Raw genomic sequence first — 18,839 nt, forward strand, 5'->3', positions numbered from 1 at the left:
CACGAGTTCATTATCATCCAGCTAATCACACACTGGATGTCTTACTAAAGTAACCTCGAGACTCTTGTGACCACAAAAATACGCTACAACCTAGACATGCAACCATCAGGCCCTTGTTTGACACAGTGGCACGAGTTCATTATTGTCTAGCTAGTTCCGCACCGTCATCTCACCAAGGCAATATCTCGACTCACAGGCCACATGACCAGCACCTCCTTCACATCCTCAAACCTCATCTCGTCCTTCAGGCTCCCCGCGTCGTAGCTCTCCCGCAGCGTCTCCGTGTCAGTACTCATACTCTGCCTCTCCAGCGTGGGAGGCTTCGCATGTAAATCATTCAGCCGGTCTTCGATCTCGCGCTCAAAAGCCTTCTTCCACATCAAATCCTTGTCCTCTGCGTCGCTACTTGCAACCGCGCCAAAGCGGCCCAACAACTCCGCTGACGCTGACCGCATGAATTTGTTGACATTGACAGGCTTGCTAGGCAGCGGCCTAAGCATTGTCGATGACTTGGAGAGTATGGGCTTCCAGCCTATCGCCATGCGCTGTCCGGATCGCGCCTGCTGCGCCGCGGCCACGGCGTCTGGTGCGCTGACAGTGCGCCAGTGCTTCTTTGGGCTCTTACGCTCGGTGCCCGGAATGCGCGTATTGCTTGCGATTGCGCGCACGATATCTGCAGTGCTGGCTCTTTGGTCTGTGCTTGACGCGCCAGTCTTGGACTTATTACTCTCGCCTGCCTCGGAGATGCCACTAAACGAGTTCATAGTATCGCTGCGCGAGCTGCACTCAAGGTGTGGTACTGGCGTCATGGAGCTTAGTCGCTGCGGGCGCGATAGTGACACAGAGCGAGAGTAGTGGTGTCGGTTGGAAAAGCTGCTCATGCTGCGCAGATGCGGTTGCGAGCGTGATGTGCCGATTGATCGGTAAGGAGCTGTTGCATCTGGAAAGATGGCGCGTTGGGCAGACGCTGAGAACTCAATCGGTATCGAATGCGGGACGTATGCCGCTGGAGCAAGGAGTGCATCCGTGCGGGTGGTGAGCGACAATCGGCCACGGTGTGCGAATGGACCCAAAGTAGGTGTTTGGGCCCGAAGCGACGGACTTGTCTCCACTGGTTTCATGAAGGCAGATGGAAGCGGTGGTGGTGCGAATGGGGAAGTGAAGACCCCCATTCGGTCACGAGGAGGCGTCGGAGACTGTACAATCGAAGCTGGCCGGCTGCTGGCATTCAAGTCCAAAGTCTCAACATCCGCATTCGTAGTGTTGGACATTCTTCTCGCGTGGTTGTAAGTAGTCATGCCGTTTCCATAGACCAATTTCTCGGTCCCAAAACGATCGTCAGACGACCATCGAGAAGCCGGCGGCGTTGGTTCAGCATTATTTGTTTGGCGTTGACCATACGCAAAAAGGTGGGCCTCGAAAGGCCGTCTAACAGCAGCCATCATTCCGAATAAGATCAAAGATGCGACACTGCGAGTATGTTAATGAGTGGCCCAAGACGGCGATCGAGAAGACTCACAGTGCAATCGACGCAAATGCCATACCCACGCGGCTGATTAGGCAAGTAATGCCAGCTTCCCAGCTTTGGCCATCAGCCTGGTTAGGAAGGCAGCTAGGCCTTCGGGCAACCATGATCATGTTCCACCCTGCAGTCAATAGCCACAAAACGCATAACGAGACTACCAAGCGGTTCGCGACGTAGGTGGTCTTTTTAATTGTAGCAAGGTCTAGCTGCTGGTAGGTGAGGGCTCTCTGTTTGACGGAGTATGTTGTATGTACAATTGTATACGCGATTGTCACTATGGCCTGGAAACGATTAGTCAAGGACTCGAGACATGCGCAACATTGCTCACCGACACCAGTGTCAATATCCCCGGTAGTATGTTCGAATGATCCCTAGAATCGGAAGCGATCTGAAACAGTGCGATAACACTGCAGATGGCAGAGCTCCAGAATAGGGTATTTAGAATGGCGGTTATCGTAAGTAAGCTGAGTTGCCGATGAGGTGCCGGGTTCTTAATCTTCGAGGCAGCCAGCTCTGGCTCATTAGTGGCAGCTTCATGAAATGATCTGTCGCTGATGCGGCTTAGGCGATTAGTCCTTGCCATGGGGACTGAGAGCGTAGGCGAGCCAAAGAATCTGAGAAGTCTGATCCAGTGACAGTGTCGCAACTAGATTTGCGCAAGAACTAGAGAACTTGGGAATAGCGAGCGCATGCCTGGAGAGATTATCGTGAAGTGACTGTCGAGTTGGTTCGAATGATGTGGTAACGTAGCTGAACGGAACGTGGAGAGTTCAGTTGAAGCTGTTGTGGCGTAGCAAAGGCTGATCGGTGCGGCTGTCAAGATGTCAGATCGACAATATTTCGGTAGTCGTGACAATAGCCATGCAGTGGTACGACCACTAGAATAGCGCTGTTTCCATTCCAAAGGGGTGTTGAAGCAATGTTCTAGCAATTTGCGAGGCGGGAAGTTTGTGCGACCATCAAGGAATGTTGTCGAGCGAGGTAGTCGCCTCCCTCCTCAACAGCGCGCTACGGTCCAAAATCGAACCGCATGCAAACTTTACTCAGTTGCGTTGGACCTCGTACATGCACATGTGGCGGGATCTGGGGTTCCATGTCGAAGTCATGACCCGAGCGACAGGCAGTCGCACCTGTGCTGCGACGAAATTTACTTCCTCCTGACCGTTGCTCCAACTTCGCCCCGGCAGGTCGACGTTGCTACAATGCATCTGCCACACCAGCGGTGGTCAATATATGCTCGGCAGTGTTCCAGAGATTCTTCGTCGATGCAGACAACGTATGTACGTTGTAAATCGTAGAGACTCAACTGGGTGTGTATGTGAGTGGAGCATATATCAGTATCCGCAACCTCCTGGATGGGTAATGTCCTGGCTCATAGTATGAGAAGCAATACCAGGAGAAGGATCAAAACGAATATCAGGACCGCGATGCAGCAGCTCGACCATTTATCTTGAAGAATAGTGTCAGCGGATTTCAGGGCGGTGGTTTATATAAACATACCCTCGTTCTTTCTTATGATGGTGTTAACCTTCTTCATACCCGTCTGCAGCTTGCCACCAACCCTGTCGGCCACTGTATCGACGTCTCGAAGCATTTCGCCCTGCTCTTCCAGTTCGCGACCCATGTCGTCAGCCTGCATGCGCAGGTTACCTACGGTGCGAAACACACCATCAAGGGCTTCATCTTGATCATTCATGATTTGCATCTGCTGTTCTTGCTCGAATTGCGCGTAATTGTCTTCGTTCTCCTCAAACGAATCAGGGTCGGGAAGCGCATTGCCCTTCTGCTGCGCATCATGCACTGTCTGCTGAAGCGCCACGTGCATGTTCTCGATCTCATCACCCACCTCCTTCACCAGTCTCCTACGGCGCTCCACCTCGTCAATCTCAAGTCCAAATTTGTAGGGATCATGCTCGACGGCTTTGACGCTTTCGACAAGGTCTTCGAGGTCTTGGCTGAGATCCTGCAGAGTCTGTTCGAGCTCCTGGCGGGCTTCTCGAAGCTCCGGGCTGCTCGCTGATGACGCCGAGGATCGTATGCGAAGGTAGGATTTGAATAACGGTCGTGATGTGTTGAGCGCTGAGAGAACATCTCTGTGACATGTGTCAATCCAGCTGCCTGCTTCGGGTTGGATATGCTTACGCCTGGACCTGGAGGAACGGGTCCTCCTCGTTCGATGAAGCCATCATTTTGGTTGCAAGTAACTGTCAGTTGCAAGCACGCTGCAGAAAAGGGGATTCGTGTGATGACGTCTGGAAAGCTGTTGCGGCGGAGCTCGGGAGTGCTCCAAACGCGTCAGCGATACCAGGTACCGATACCCCAGAAGCCGCACGGGCCACACACTATGTACCAAAAAAGCGCCTCGAGTCAGCGAAAAGAAACACCACAATCACTGCCATGCGGTTGGAAATACACAAACATCCGAAACAATCCAGACTCAAGGTGCCAGGAAGGGGCTTCGGTTGAAATCATGGGTCCGGAACAGCCACTTCCACTACCTGCCGAATTTGACAACGTCGACACCTATGTCGCGTCGCTTCTGCAGTTCAGCACTTCTTCATGGCTCCTACAAACGCTATGTGGAGGTGTCCACGTGCTCGATTTCTACACACGCACGCCGGATCTCTATTCCACGATATTGCCGCAACCATGGAGGGACTGGTTCAAACACCGAGACATCATGGATGTCCTAGATTTGCTCATGCGCGAAGATCTGACTCAATTTGACGACCAAACTTCAACCTGGCGAAACGGTCCAAGTCCACCAAAAGACTTAGTGCAGTATATCAAGGATGTACGAAAGCATTTGCTTGCTCGCGATTTCCCTTCGTCGGGCTCCGCACCGCAGCCTGAGAAGACAGCCTTGTCAAGACATATCACCATGGGCATGAAGGTCAAAAAAGTACACGAGGTTGACAACTTTGCACGCTACCTCAACCAACTGACATCTGATATTGAAACATCTGGTAAGGCGCCCATCACTCATCTAGTAGATTTCGGTTCTGGCCAAAACTATCTTGGCCGTGCACTTGCTGCTCAGCCCTACTCTAAGCACATCGTGGCCGTCGAGAGCAGACCACACAATATCGAGGGTGCGAAGAACATGGATGTTCTTGCCAAGCTGGTGGAAAAACCTCTCGTTATGAGGAACAAGAAGGAATATCGAGCGTTGACCGGCAAGGGCAAGAAGAAGAAACCAGAAGCTGCCCGCCTCAGCACCTCTCCAGCAGCCATCAAGACTGAGCCGGTCGGTACCGCACATACCCCGACTCTGCCTGACGTTAGAACCACCACGATCCCCGATACTTCTGAGAAAGCTCCTAACGTCCACACAAATACCTCTGTTGCTGTGAATTGCGACAGTGGGGAATGCAATGTCGAGCACTCACAGCCGTCGGACAAACAGAATAGCCCAGAGAGAGAAGGGACTGTCCAGCGCGACTCGAAGGGGAGCTTTGTCAAGGAGTCCAAACCCAGTACTACCAATCTCCAGATCTACTCAGAAGGTCATGGTAGCGTACAATATGTGGAACACATCATTAAGGATGGTGATCTGCGTCCTGTAATCGATCAAGTCCTTGATTCTTCGCTTGTTTCAGAAGAAAATACCACATCAACCTCCACAACCACTGAGATGCCATCAGACCTGACGAAGGTGCCCAAACCGACGAAAGTCAACGCCATGGTCATGTCCCTGCATTCTTGTGGCAATCTCGTTCACTACGGACTCCGCTCCCTCTTGTTAAGTCCAGAGATATCCTCAGTAGCAATGGTAGGCTGTTGCTACAATCTTGTCACAGAACGTCTCGGCCCTCCGACATACAAGCTTCCAACGCTACGACCCAATCATCCTCGTTTAGAGGCAACCGCAAACGCCTTCGACCCCCAAGGCTTCCCCATGTCTGAGAAGCTTGCCGAATATCCTATCCCGCAGCCACCCACGTTGAGTGCTCCGTCCCCTGATGTAGCTACCGAGTCCACTGGCGCCAAAGGTCTGCGCCTAAACATAACTGCGCGCATGATGGCTGTGCAGGCACCATTCAACTGGGGCCGAGCCGATAGCGAGACATTCTTCAGTCGTCACTTTTTCCGAGCCCTGCTACAGCGTATCTTCCTCGACCGCGGCATCGTGTCGGCGCCGGTTGACGCAAGCAACTTCCCTGATCCCGTTTCAGCAAACGGGCATACGAGTCACGTCAACTGGACGCCGCCTAACGGTCGCGGGCCCGGCCTGAGCTCGGACGGTACAAGCACACCATTGACGATTGGCACGCTGCGCAAGTTTGCCTATGGCGATTTTGTGTCTTACGTCCGCGCCGCCGAGGCCAAATTGACAGCGCCCAATTCCTTCTGCGAAGTTGATCCGAACTTCATCAAGAGCAAGATGGACGGCTTGACCGACGATGACATTCGCGATTACGAGGCCAGGTTCTATGAGCGCAAGAAAGAGCTGAGTGTCATGTGGAGCTTAATGGCATTCAGTGCGGGGGTTGTCGAGGCTGTGATTGTAACAGACCGGTGGTTGTGGTTGAAGGAGCAGTCAGTAGTTGAGCATGCATGGGTCGAGCCAGTGTTTGAGTATAAGCATAGTCCTCGGAACCTGGTCATTGTAGGGATCAAAAAGTGAAAGATCGGCTGGTTAGGCACTAAGATATTTGAATTGCATGATTTGTGTTGTGGGATAGGGTGTCACAAGTGTTGACACGCCCCCATTGCGCGACTGAATCTACGAGCTGCCCTTGCAAACACGAATTTTTATGGACCTCAACGCAGCTTCAATCTGGAACACCAACTTCGTGCTCAGGCACCAGATGTCAGTGTCACACCATACCCTCACCCGAGCGAGAGTTTTCCTACCAACTCATCATGCTGCATCAGCAGCTGCGTAACGGCACCTCAATTCAGTCTCCCAAGCAATGCCGATCCCTCTTGCGAATCAATTTCGTTAGGCACATATGCCGATTTACCCGGCTGTCCTGCATAAGTACACACCGTAGTATTTACACAGCCATGACAGAAGCCCCACCGTCAAGTGTAACCCTCTTCCTGACACGCACCTTCATTAAGCGTCCGACCGCCTTCACCAAGCTTCCGTCGTCATTTTGGGCCAACACTACACTTGGAGAATAAACCAGTGCTTCACCTGTGTCGAGGCTCTCGATTTGCTGCATGACACCGTTTCCACCGTCGACAACATTAATGTGCTTCCTCAACGCATCATACCAAGTAGGGCTTGTGAAGCGGTGCATGATAGTTATTGAGCACAGTGCAATGAGATCTGTCGCGATAGTAGGTTCCTGGGTGGAGATGACCACACGAGCACCTTGATGGCGCTGCAAACGAATGACCTTCGTCAGGTAGTCCGTGAGGATCTTGGATCCTGAAGTATCCAGCATATACTTGATGTTGTGAGCAGAGTTTTATGGGAAGAGAAGGCCATCTGACTTACTTTGTGTGCTTCGTCTAACACTATATCTTGCCAGGTACTGAAGATTGCAGGAAACGCTCCAATGCAAGCTTGAAGAGGATGCAAGCTGTGCTGGTCGTAAGGAATGGATCGGAGAGATCGATGATGGTGATTTCCCCGGGGCTGAAGTCTGGTTCTGATGCGGTACCATCGAGGTCAAGGAAGGATTCCAGTAAGTTCATCCGCATCTTTAGCATGGTGGTTTGCACAGGGTCAAACCTCTCAGCCGCAAGTCTGCGCTTGAATTCAAGATAGTTCAGAGTTCCACTTACGCTCTTAGAGGCAATTTTGCGCAGTATGGCTTCTACTGTGGCCATGTACAAGGGCATGGTTGATTTCTCGTTGACAGCCATCAAAGTATGCAGAGTGCCGATGTCAAGGGTCTCGGCTTTCAGCCGAAAGGGAATCATCTCAACATTTGGAAAACGCTCGTACAGTTTTTTGATGGCAGCATTTGATGGTGAATACAACACAGTTATCTTCTTAGCGTGGTGATCTGGAAAGTCCGCATGTGAAGCTCCAAGGAAGGTTGCTTCACTGATATCAAAGCCGGCACCACCATTGCTCCATTCGCCGTAGCTGAACACTAACGAAGAGACAGGACTTTCGAGATGGCCAATATTCGGCGATCTAAGAATTGCGTTTTCCAGGATGCACGATGTCGTATGGCTTTTTCCACTTCCCTGGACACCGCAAATGAATGCCGAGAACGGGACGTTCGTGTTCAAGGACAATTGAGAATTGAGGGTATCAGAACGGCCGTCCTCGAGGCTTCCAAGTAAGCCAAATTGCGGCACTAGGTCTTGGTAGTGTGTGGTAATGATATCCTCTGTGAGCAGAGGAGCCTGGCGAATGCTTCGCTCGATTGAACTTGTGTTCATACATCCTGCCGCATCTTTTCTTTGGTCGACGAGCAATCTCGCGAATGAACGAAAGTCAGGTGCTCTCTTTTGGATAGTAGCTTGGCTGACATGCTGATTTCCAGTAAGACTCGGGCTCGCCACCGTCGAATGAGGCTGAGTGAGAGCAGTGATGGGCTGTGTTCTGAGGTGTTCTCGGCTTCTTTCGTTGGTAGATACATCTTTGGTTGCCTGAGCAACAGTAGCGATACTGGTTACATGTTACTGCGAGACTCTCGACCGCGAATTGATGTCTCACCTAGCAAAGATTTTGATGATGCTCCCCCTTTCATTGCCGGGCATCATAGATTGCAGGTGCGCGAACACTGCTTTGCCGTCCAGGAATCGGCCCTGTTCGTCCCGAGGGAACTTTTGACACAGAGCAACGCAGGCTTCCTTGTGGAATCTGTACATTGTCAGTCGTACCATCGATAACAGCAGTCAGATCGCTAACCTCTTGAGTGCAAACTTCAAGTCTGGATTGGAGTTCGGGTGTGTCTTGTGCATCATCTGTCGAAACCTATCAAAATTGACAGGATGCCGTTGAACGCCGTCGATATTGCAATGGAGTTTCCGAAAGGTGTCTCTTACTAAGTCATCCATCTCACTTCGTGCTGAGTGGTTTTATGCACTCAGGCTTTCGGCTCTATCACAAGTCGTTGCGAGGGTGTGATACTTATAACTGCCGTTTTTGCGTTTGCTCAAACCCAAGAATATCCCAGAGCAATCAATGCGCATCGCAACATCTTTGTCTGAAATGGCAATGAATGCATTTTCACCAAGGTGAGCAACACCAAAGTGTTTGCGCTGGTACCGACTGGAACTGCAAAGTTTGATCGGCCTGGAGAGGGAAGCCTGCCTTGTTTGCCATGGAGCCTTCAAAGATGGCTTGCTCAAAGTCGCCCATTGGTCATCAGAGAATGGAAACGAACTAGTAACTTGATAAAACATCCTGTGATAGAGGCGCCGATTAAGTTTCTGTGTTGCTAACAGTCATATTTTTGAAATTATCGTGCCAATATAGTGCATGGCGGAATGCAGTGGGGTCAGTCTTAGACGTCGCAATATCTGATTCTATTCGATGTCGTCGTTGAACCCTTTGATCGCACATCAGTTGCGTAAATTCACATCAGCACCTTGGTCAGCGCCTCCTTCAAGCCCCTCTCATCCAGCCATTCCTCAACGGCCTTCATGTCGCCTCGATTTTGTCTCTGACCTCTTCTCTCGCCCACTGTGTCCGTAATTTCGGACATGTTGCTGAAGACTCTCTCGGCGGTCTCGCGATAGCGCTCGCTGACCTTTTTGTGGTGCGCTGGGATGTCACCCCAACTCTCAGTCTTGATGAAGCGCATATACTCGTCGATGCTTTGGGAGCCGCCTTCCACGCACAACAAGCCTGGTTTGCCAGCGAATAAGAAACCGGTGAGGTTGTATGCAGGAGCAAACTTGATGAAGTCGTCACGCTTGGAGCGCGTGCTGATAGAGGGAAAGTAAAACCAGACTCGTACGAGGGGTCCACTATCGAAGTCAGATGCAGTTGCGGTCGTTTGTGTTTGGAGGGTGTCCTCGTGTGCTTTTACGGCTGCGTCTCTGATGTGTTCGATGGTGCTGAGCAAGTCACTCTCTTCAGGCACCGCATCCTGGAGCTGATTTGTGGCAGCTCTGCTCAGCCAAGATGGCTGCTGGATCCGGACCTTGATTTCCGGTGGTTCGTCAGGACTCTGGGGGGTTTCAAAGGTAAACGGTACAGTCAGGTCAAGCTGTATCGATACCCCTGTCGCACCGACACCCTCCTTGATAGACAGCTGCAGTGTCATTGATACCACAGGCGCGACACTATAGTCAACAGACCCGCCATCATCAACGGCGATGCGTAGAGTATCGAGTGCTTGTGCTCCATGATTGTCAAGCGTGATATCCTCTGGATACATGGCCATCAGTAGATCGATTTGCCCAATCTGAAGCTCCAACAGATCAGATGGTAATAAATGCCACGTCGAATTAGCCATCGTTTCGTGAGCGCGATTGTGACGACTATCGGAGTTGCGATCGTAGCGCACTTTGTGAAGGAGTTTTAGCGCCCCGCTACTGTATCGCACCTCCCTGTCCATTAGCGCGGCACTCTTCAAAACGCGTCTATCTACGATCGGAAAAGTGTTTGAACAGCTGCAGATGCTGGTTTGGAGTCTCTTTAAAGCGCGCTAGAACTTGGTAGCTAATAAGCCAGTCAGGACATGCTGTAGTAAAGCTTCGTATGCGTAGTATTCTATAAGAGCAATGACGATTGAGATCAGTTGACAAGGATGGAGAAGTCTGCTATGCGCCAACACGTATAGTAGGAAACATGCGCCGTGATAGTATAATGGGGTTATAATGGGGTCGTTACAAAACGCTGTCAATATAATATGCCATGTGTAAGCGCGAATTCGCGATATGCAGTTCCCTTCGTATGCTTCGTGTCATCGTAACCGCGTTGCAAGGGACAGTTCAAACTTCAATGCTGAGATCGTAGCATGATCGGGTTGGGAGAAGGTGAGCGACCTCGGAGAGCCGGTGAGCTGGGTCGCAGCATGGGGCTGGCGGCTGCACTCAGCGCGTCAAGACTCAGCTTGCTGATTGCTTCTAGATTGCCTTGAACATCATCCTCTGTCAAATCAAGCATCAGTCGTAGCTCGTTGGCCTTGAGTTGGTCGCCAAGTCCGATCATCAGCTGCTCCTTTGCGTCGCCATCAGTGACATCGTAGTAGAACCACCGATACTTCAAATCAGATAGGCTGTGCGGCTCCATTGGTGTTGTGATCTTGGCCGTGACACGTCTGACATCCATACCAAATACACCAGATATTTGAGGATCGCTTCCAATTCCTCCAAGACTCGAGTCCGAAGATGCTGGCACTTGTAGTGACTTCGGGACCTTTGCGCCTTGCTCGATCGGCTGCTCCTTCAATCGGTTCGAGGCGCCGGAGTCTTGGAGCCTCGCCCGCTTGAAGACAGCGTTCTTCAGTTCTGTGATGCCCAGAACGATGTATAGCGGCTTACCCGCCTTCACTGTGTTGTAGATCCAAGTACGCGCTTCAGGATCATTGCACACAGCTTGGACGGCTGCTATAGGGTCCTGGCTTGTACGTTGGACCATCTGCTCAGCTTTCACTGTGAGCAAGTTCGTCTGCCTGTATACTCGTCCAAGCTCGAACTTGGCGCCATAGTTGGTGAGGAAACGACCCTCCTGGTCCAAGCTGTATAGATCCTTGTAGCGAAGCTGGATGTGGTAGTCGTTGAGGTCGTCGACTGCTTCGTGCGCTGTGTTCGAGTAGAAGCATTCGCGTTCGGGGTGGAGTGGATGCGTTAGGAGTTGGCCGACTGAGCTCGTTAGCTTCGTCGGAGCTGTGGGGTGACTTAGGTACCCATCAACATGTCCGAAGGGAGAGGCTTTGGAAGGAGACCGTGCAGCACCATTATTGCAGATTTACAGGTATGTCAAGATCTGAATCGTGAAAGGATCGAGAGAGAAGAAGTGAGAACGGGCTTGGACAATGTAGATCTCTCGGGACAGAGTGAGAGTGAGCAAAGCCCGGAGCTGGTGAGGCACAGCACCAGCTTGGCCGCGGGCTTGGCCTGATTGGCCAATATCTCAGACATCGCGCCCACGTTAGACGCTGCGACGCTGATATTGGACGAACTCGGACTCCGATGAAAGCACGAAGGGCTTGGACGGCGTCAAAGCCTGGCAAGGCGCTCAGGACAATTCAACCCTGTCACGTGCTGGCGCTGAGGAATGCTATCTAGGTAACCCTAGTATCTTGGATCTTGCGTCCTTTTCCGAGGACACAAGCGGAGATCGGCCAACATGAGCCTTACTCTACAGCCCACGCCAAGGCGGAGCAGCGAACGGTGATGCAGTGAGTGTACCCCATACTGGAGTCAGGCTACGCGTGCGGCTGGCTTCACTAAGTGGCACAATACAGTGATCATCACGATCATCCGCAGCCTCCATGATGCATACTGTAACCTCCAACTCAGCCCCCGACACGTTCGAGATTGGTTCTTTGCTGCACGTTGGACTTGCGCAGCCTGTGTTTACTGGTCGCGGAGTTTCTCGGGGCTATATTCCGCAGTTCTCACATTCAACTTCCCCTCCTTTGGCTTGCGCGGGCGTTTATGTACGCAGGGTCTAGGAAAAAGCACGTCTGGAAAAAGACGAGCAATCAAGTAGCCTCTATCAGAGTCTGACAGATCCGTGGGGAATCAGATTAGTAAGGCTGACTGTTGTTCCCATGTTATCCTGTCTCCCGTTTGGGAAAGACGATATAACATTTCCAAGTCTTAGTCAACGTGCAGAGCGAAGGACGAACGGTCAACTTCGGAAAGAGCATTCGAGCTTGCAAATGGACTTGACCCGCGTCGCCTGCGCCGCGTCTATCCCGAAGTGCCAATAGCTGACCTGCAAATGAGAGAAGAAGAACGGGTCTCGACGGCTTGCTAGCACGCATTGATACAGTAGTGTGGCAGCGAGCACCAATCTCTCTGTCCTCAGGTTTCGAAAGTAGACTACCCATCAGGCCATGCGTGGGAGAAATTCTGAGAAAGTCGGCGAAGCTCCAACAAATAGCTTTATCGATTAGGAGGGAGGGGTAGACAACACGATCAACGTCACAACTCAACCCACTCAGGCCCACTTCAGCCTCCGTCTAAGGTTAGCTAACAGCTACTATCGCCGCAGTAAGCCCACATTTAGATATCGTTGGCGAATCACCGCCGCTTTGTGACGTTGAGCATGAAGCCACACGTCACTCTTGGCCAGGCCACTCGCCAATAGTAGGAACTTGGGTCTCAACTTTTCGGCGTCGAGAGAGTACTTGAACCCCTCGTGCCCCTCGCAAGAAAGATCATCTTCAGCAACTTCACCTGAACTCAATTGCACTTTCTTCAACTTCATACCCCTTCTTTATACCAAACAAACGTCATCATGGTCCCAATTCCCCAGGCCGACGAGCTCAAGGACCTTTTCAGCCTTAAGGGCAAGGTTGTCATCGTCACCGGTGCCTCTGGCCCTACCGGCATCGGTATCGAGGCTGCCCGTGGTTGCGCTGAGTATGGCGCTGACCTCGCTATCACATACAACTCTCGCGCCGAGGGTGCCGAGAAGAACGCTAAGGAGCTGAGCGAAAAGTACGGCGTCAAGGTCAAGGCCTACAAGTGCCAGGTTGGCGTCTACTCTCAGTGCGAGGAGCTCGTCCAGAACGTTGTCAAGGACTTTGGCAAGGTGGACGTCTTCATCGCCAACGCCGGCAAGACCGCCGACAACGGTATCCTCGACGCTACCGTTGAGCAGTGGAACGAGGTCATTGAGACTGATTTGACCGGTACCTTCAACTGCGCACGTGCGGTCGGTCTTCACTTCCGCGAGCGCAAGACTGGTTCTCTCGTCATCACTGCCTCCATGTCTGGCCACATCGCCAACTTCCCTCAGGAGCAGACTTCCTACAACGTCGCCAAGGCTGGCTGCATTCACTTGGCCCGCTCGCTTGCCAACGAGTGGAGGGACTTTGCCCGTGTCAACTCCATCTCGCCCGGATACATTGACACCGGTCTGTCCGACTTCGTCCCCCAGGACATTCAGAAGCTGTGGCACTCGATGATCCCCATGGGTCGCGATGCTAAGGCCAAGGAGCTCAAGGGCGCCTACGTCTACTTTGCCTCTGATGCTTCCTCCTACTGCACTGTAAGTTTTCCCAGTGATCATGATCTTTACCAGGCATTGACAATAACAGGGCTCCGACCTCCTGATCGATGGTGGTTACTGCGCCAGGTAAACGCGTCGCCCCACCAATAGAGAATGGGTCCGACAGCGAAACGAGTTTTCTTGGAATAATGATACCTTCCTCTGCCCTAGTCGCACAAAATAAATAATAGCCACAGACAGCTTGTGAACACACTGCGTCCTCGACCACTTCGTCTTCTCTTTTTTTTCGCATGATTGCATCGTGATTGTCTACGGAAGAGCGCGGGTAACTATGGCAATCGAGAAACCAGGATGGAGCTTCTGCAAGAGCCCCACCAGCTGCCGATCGACGATACATACCCCGCACTGACTCGCCTGTCAAGCTTCCAACGGCCCGCGGCAACGCGACAACTGCGCTGCACCCGAAAGCTGCTCATTACTTACAGCCATCATGGCCAGGAGCACCAATGCGCACACAACATGTCGTTCCCGCCTACGAAGCCTGCACCCGCCCCCTCCGTGAAACCATCGCTGAAGAAGGAGACGTTCGGCAATCTCGGCCCCTGGGCTGAGCCATCTTGGTACTCTTCGCTCGCGTCACCCTACTACAACGAGTCACACAAACAGCTGCGCAATGCCCTGCGGACGTACATTGACGACAATGTGAAGCCGTACATGTTGGAATGGGAGGAGAAGGGCGAGGCACCGGTAGCAGAGCGCAGGAAGTGGGCTCACTCTGGCTTCGCGTTTGGAGACGTGCCTGAGCCATACAGGCCGCGAGATGTACCAGGGCCGGCCGGCATACCTGTAGGGGAACTGGATGTCTTCCACCTGATGGTGTCGACAGACGAGGGCAGCCGCATCGAAGGTGGTGTGGGCACTGCTCTTGGCGGTGGAAGTGTGATCGGCGTTCCGCCCATCGTGCACCATGGCACCGAGGAGCAGAAGCGCAAGTGGTTGCCGGGGCTATTCACATGGGAGACAAGCTTCTGTCTGGGTATTACGGAACCGAGTGGTGGCGTAGGCAGCCCAACTCCTTGCTTCTAGGACACACTGACACCGCGACAGTCCGATGTCGCCAATCTACAAACGACCGCAAAGAAAACCTCCGACGGCCAGCACTATATCGTGAACGGCTACAAGAAGTGGATCACGGGCATGCCCACCGCGACACATATGACGACCGCTGTACGAACAGGTGGCCCAGGCATGAGCGGCATCTCGGTCATTGTTATCCCCGTCAACGCGAAGGGCTTCACGTGGCGACGCATACCAAATAGCGGACAGAACGGCGGCGGTGCTAGCTTCGTCGAAATGGACGACGTCCATGTTCCTGTTGAGAACCTCCTCGGCAAGGAGAACGAAGGCTTCCGCATCATTATGACAAACTTCAACAAAGAGCGATTCATAATGTCAATAGGCTGCAACCGCAAGGCGCGGACCTGTCTGTCTGAATCGTTCAGCTACGCGAATAAACGTCACACCTTTGGCAAGCCGTTGATTGCGAATCAAATCATCAGCCATAAGCTTGCGACCATCGGACGGTACGTGGAGAGCCATTGGGCCTGGCTCGAGCAGCTTGCGTACCATATCCAACAGTCACCGCTAGGATGGCAAGACCCCGAGATCGCTGGGCAGATAGCGCTATCGAAGGTGCATGGCGGTCGCATCTTGGAGATGGCGAACCGTGAGGCACAGCAGATCTTTGGCGGAGCTGGGTATCAGAAGGGCGGGCCTGGGGCTATTGTTGAGCAGATGAGTCGCGATCTTAGGATGATGGTATGTTGATAGTCCTTTCTAGTGATGGATGTATTACTAACGTCAACTGCAGGTGGTTGGTGGTGGCAGCGAAGAAATCATCGCCGATCTAGCTGTTCGTCAAGAGACTGCGTTGGCGAAAAGGAGAGGCTGGAAACTCTAAACATGCGGTCCCATTAATGAACCCCGCCTGATGCTTGCAGGATCTGCAGCCGTGCAGCCATGACAAACATGTACATCCTTGTGTACCTGCCTCTTTACTGATGTTTCAGCGCGCGGAGTAACTTTAATTGGCTAACCTTGCATGTCTTAAATCCTCAACCCTTGTCGACGCATCGATGCTCTCCTCCTTTCTTCAGTCTCGTGTGACTTCCAGCGTTGTGGTCGCGTTGACGACACGAACCTTGACGTTACACGGCATCCCGCCCTGTTAGGCACGCAAGCCATATATGAGTCTTCAGCCTCCTTGTCTTCATATGTCAGCTTACAACCTTCAAGCACAGACCACAATGGGGAAGCTGATCTTGCAATCGTCTTTATCGCTATTCATGGCAACGACAAGCCTTGTCATTTTGCCTGTGACTACAGCTTTCGATGTGTCAACAACAACCATCGCCTCCTGGAAGGTAGCCTCTACCAAAGATGTCGGGATCAACACTTCAAAACTGTCAGCACCAGATCTGAATACTTCGTTGTGGTACACTATCGGTTCCAGGAATACACTGATGGCAACATTGATTGACAATGGCGTCTACAGTGAGGAATCGCTCTTCTTCACAGATAATCTGCAAGACATCGACATTGCGCAATTTCGACTTCCGTGGTTCTATCGTACAGAGTTTGATCATAAAGAGGGTAGTGGCGCCTTTACACAGCTCATTACGAATGGCATCTCGTCACGGGCAGACATATGGCTCAACCGACAATACCTTGGAGGGACCGTTGGCGCGTACGCTGGATCCGCTTTGGACATGACTTCTGAGATCAAAGACGGGGTCAACGTTCTTCTTGTAAAGGTGTATCCTACAGACTACAATCGCGACTTTGCTCTCGGCTTCGTGGACTGGAATCCATACCCTCCGGACAATGGTACGGGGGTCTGGCGTGATGTCCAGATCAAGAAGTGCGGGCAGATCAGTTTGGGGAAGCCGCGGGTAAGGACTACCTTGGCCGGTGATGTTGACTTCTCAGTCAGCCTGAAGAACCTGGGCAAGGAATCGCTTCAGGGCAGAGTGCAGTGTGCTGTGACAGATCCTGATGGTCGAGAGCTTGGGAGACCCCATACACCCTTTGCTACGGATGGTCAAGACTCGGGTCTAGTTGCATTGCACCTTAAGGTCGACAACCCGAAGATTTGGTTCCCCTCTCAGTGGGGTGATCAGCCGCTTTACAGCGTTCAATGCACCGCTACCAATATGAGCGACACAAATGTGTCGGCAGTATACGATCAGACGGCAAAAACTCGATTCGGCATTCGTACGGTGACTGCTCAGCTCAATTCACACAATGACACTGTATTCTCGGTCAATGGTGAGCCTTTCCAAGTCATTGGAGCGGGGTATACATCCGACATGTTCCTACGATTTGACATGGAGAGGCTGCGCACGCAGTTCCAGTATGCTCTAGACATGGGTTTGAACACCGTCCGTCTTGAAGGCAAGCAGGAACATCCCGAACTGTACGACTTGGCAGATGAGATGGGTATTATGCTACTGCCAGGGTGGGAGTGCTGCGATAAGTGGGAAGCATGGACTTACAATGAGGAAAGAAGTGGTGAAAGTTGGGACGATGAGGACTATGAGACTGCGGCTAAATCTATGGCGCATGAAGCAAACATGATGCAGAATCATCCCAGCGTGATGGGATTCATGGTCGGGAGCGACTACTGGCCTGACAACAGAGCGACTGATCTGTACGTCAACACGCTTAGAGGTTTCAACTGGACTACTCCTATCATCGCATCGGCGTCTCAACGAGGTTATCCTGCTCGACTTGGAAACGGTGGCATGAGAATGGCTGGTCCGTACGACTGGGTACCACCAAACTACTGGTACGATACTGATAACGGCAACGACACACATCTAGGTGCGGCATTTGGCTTTGGATCTGAGCTCGGTGCTGGAGTTGGCACACCGGCGCGTGGCAGCCTGAACAAGTTTCTTTCTTCCACTGACCTCGATGATCTTTGGAAGAACCCAGACAAAGGACTTTATCACATGAGCACCAACGTATCCTCTTTCTATACACGTTCCATCTACAACGAGGCACTATACAAGCGCTATGGTACACCTAAGAGTCTAGACGACTATCTCCTCAAAGCACAGATGTCAGACTACGAAGCTACGAGAGCGCAGTTCGAAGCGTACGTTTCACGTTGGAGTGCGGAGCGCCCTGCAACAGGCTTGATCTACTGGATGCTCAACAACGCTTGGCCAAGTCTACACTGGAACCTGTTTGACTACTATCTTCACCCCGGCGGCAGCTTCTTCGGTACAAAAGCCGCACTTGGTAATCTTGAATCAGTCACGTTCGATTACCACTCCCAAGATATCTACTACGCGAACCGTGCTCTACAGTCTACCACCGGTGACGATGCAAGGCATGTCAAAGTCGACCTGATCGATCTCTCTGGCAAGACCATACTTTCAGGAACCCTCCAATCAGACAACCAGGAACCTTTGAGGGCGGTGCCAAACTCAAGCAAGCGTTTGTGCCACCTTCCTCAGCTCGAGAATACGACCTCCGTCGCCCTCTTACGCCTCACTCTAAGCTCTGTCAAAAATGAAGAACCACTGAGTCGCAATGTTTACTGGGTTGCACCTCGTAGTGATGTTCTGGACTGGGATAACTCGACCTGGTACCACACGCCTGTGACATCGTTCTCAGACTTGACTGCCCTGGAGACGATGGACAACGCCACAATTGTGGTACGTGGGAAGGGCAAGAGTTTACAGATTGAGAACACAAGTGATGTACCTGCAGTTTTTGTAAGGTTGAACCTTGTTGATAAGGATGGCAACGACGTGGTCCCCGTGGATTGGGAAACAAACTACATCACACTCTGGCCAAAGGAGAGTTACGATGTTGCTGTGAGTGCGGATAGTGGGCTGAGCATCGAAGATCTGCGCGTGCAGATTGATGGGCGTAACGTGAAAAGGAGGACGGTAAGACTAAATGGGGGAACGCAGGTTTTAGAGGGCGATGGATTCAAGGGTTGAACGCGGTGCTGGCGCGATCGTGACAGGTCGAAGCTAGATGTCGACACAGAGAGTAATGCAGTCTCTAGTTTTGTTGTAATGACCAATATCTTCGACCCACACCAGACATTCATCTGGGTTCACAGCAATACCAAAACCAGATCATTCATCGTGGATTGGATATCATAACAAAATACAGCTGAGTAGCAACCGCAAGAGTTCATCGCTACCCCTTTCTTTCTATCAATGTTAAAGCAAGCACGCAGCTCCG

General features: G+C 52.0%; 9 protein-coding genes across 9 annotated transcripts; 4 read left to right on the forward strand and 5 right to left on the reverse strand.

Annotated features, from left to right (window-relative positions):
- On the reverse strand, nt 1-2,299 carry C7974DRAFT_123006 (uncharacterized protein). Its single transcript, XM_046135189.1, has 3 exons — nt 1,854-2,299; nt 1,520-1,806; nt 1-1,470 (listed from the first exon to the last, which is right to left on the reverse strand). Exons 1-3 carry the CDS (start codon nt 2,106-2,108, stop codon nt 165-167), a joined length of 1,848 nt encoding a protein of 615 aa, XP_045999914.1. The 5' UTR covers nt 2,109-2,299; the 3' UTR covers nt 1-164.
- Nucleotides 2,300-2,783: 484 nt separating this feature from the next.
- On the reverse strand, nt 2,784-3,714 carry C7974DRAFT_448675 (t-SNARE; the record flags this gene model as incomplete). The annotated part of the gene is made up of 3 exons (XM_046145677.1): nt 2,784-2,974; nt 3,026-3,618; nt 3,668-3,714. 3 exons carry the CDS (start codon nt 3,712-3,714, stop codon nt 2,898-2,900), a joined length of 717 nt encoding a protein of 238 aa, XP_045999915.1. The 3' UTR covers nt 2,784-2,897.
- Nucleotides 3,715-3,909: 195 nt separating this feature from the next.
- On the forward strand, nt 3,910-6,263 carry C7974DRAFT_387490 (methyltransferase domain-containing protein). The gene has a single exon (XM_046141172.1). The coding sequence runs from the start codon at nt 3,996-3,998 to the stop codon at nt 6,150-6,152; it is 2,157 nt and encodes a 718-aa protein (XP_045999916.1). The 5' UTR covers nt 3,910-3,995; the 3' UTR covers nt 6,153-6,263.
- A 262-nt stretch (nt 6,264-6,525) lies between these two features.
- On the reverse strand, nt 6,526-8,398 carry C7974DRAFT_409894 (uncharacterized protein; the record flags this gene model as incomplete). Its single annotated transcript, XM_046143425.1, has 4 exons — nt 6,526-6,924; nt 7,013-8,102; nt 8,151-8,297; nt 8,346-8,398. The coding sequence occupies 4 exons, from the start codon at nt 8,396-8,398 to the stop codon at nt 6,526-6,528; spliced, it is 1,689 nt and encodes a 562-aa protein (XP_045999917.1).
- Nucleotides 8,399-9,015: 617 nt separating this feature from the next.
- Nucleotides 9,016-9,900, reverse strand: C7974DRAFT_305840 (uncharacterized protein; the record flags this gene model as incomplete). The annotated part of the gene is made up of 1 exon (XM_046138044.1): nt 9,016-9,900. One exon carries the CDS (start codon nt 9,898-9,900, stop codon nt 9,016-9,018), a length of 885 nt encoding a protein of 294 aa, XP_045999918.1.
- Nucleotides 9,901-10,193: 293 nt separating this feature from the next.
- On the reverse strand, nt 10,194-11,885 carry C7974DRAFT_448691 (uncharacterized protein; the record flags this gene model as incomplete). The annotated part of the gene is made up of 2 exons (XM_046145678.1): nt 10,194-11,275; nt 11,801-11,885. The coding sequence occupies 2 exons, from the start codon at nt 11,883-11,885 to the stop codon at nt 10,386-10,388; spliced, it is 975 nt and encodes a 324-aa protein (XP_045999919.1). The 3' UTR covers nt 10,194-10,385.
- A 972-nt stretch (nt 11,886-12,857) lies between these two features.
- C7974DRAFT_431608 (L-xylulose reductase-like protein) lies at nt 12,858-13,704 on the forward strand (the record flags this gene model as incomplete). Its single annotated transcript, XM_046144792.1, has 2 exons — nt 12,858-13,613; nt 13,663-13,704. The coding sequence occupies 2 exons, from the start codon at nt 12,858-12,860 to the stop codon at nt 13,702-13,704; spliced, it is 798 nt and encodes a 265-aa protein (XP_045999920.1).
- A 389-nt stretch (nt 13,705-14,093) lies between these two features.
- C7974DRAFT_304595 (acyl-CoA dehydrogenase/oxidase) lies at nt 14,094-15,534 on the forward strand (the record flags this gene model as incomplete). Its single annotated transcript, XM_046137988.1, has 3 exons — nt 14,094-14,633; nt 14,682-15,392; nt 15,445-15,534. The coding sequence occupies 3 exons, from the start codon at nt 14,094-14,096 to the stop codon at nt 15,532-15,534; spliced, it is 1,341 nt and encodes a 446-aa protein (XP_045999921.1).
- A 385-nt stretch (nt 15,535-15,919) lies between these two features.
- On the forward strand, nt 15,920-18,589 carry C7974DRAFT_305306 (glycoside hydrolase superfamily; the record flags this gene model as incomplete). Its single annotated transcript, XM_046138024.1, has 1 exon — nt 15,920-18,589. One exon carries the CDS (start codon nt 15,920-15,922, stop codon nt 18,587-18,589), a length of 2,670 nt encoding a protein of 889 aa, XP_045999922.1.
- Between the last annotated feature and the right edge of the window lie 250 nt (nt 18,590-18,839).

The sequence above is a fragment of the Boeremia exigua genome, assembly GCF_020726555.1.
Source record: "Boeremia exigua strain MPI-SDFR-AT-0100 chromosome Unknown C7974scaffold_3, whole genome shotgun sequence".
Classification (NCBI taxonomy): domain Eukaryota; kingdom Fungi; phylum Ascomycota; class Dothideomycetes; order Pleosporales; family Didymellaceae; genus Boeremia; species Boeremia exigua.

Bases quoted from the DNA above. Each gene is read 5' to 3' on its own strand.
- C7974DRAFT_387490 (XM_046141172.1), top strand. From the start codon at position 3,996: ATGGGTCCGGAACAGCCACTTCCACTACCTGCCGAATTTGACAACGTC.
- C7974DRAFT_123006 (XM_046135189.1), bottom strand. From the start codon at position 2,108: ATGGCAAGGACTAATCGCCTAAGCCGCATCAGCGACAGATCATTTCAT. The intron at 1,807-1,853 runs GTGAGCAATGTT...AATCGTTTCCAG, and splicing joins GGATATTGACACTGGTGTCG to GCCATAGTGACAATCGCGTA. The intron at 1,471-1,519 runs GTGAGTCTTCTC...ACATACTCGCAG, and splicing joins GCATTTGCGTCGATTGCACT to TGTCGCATCTTTGATCTTAT.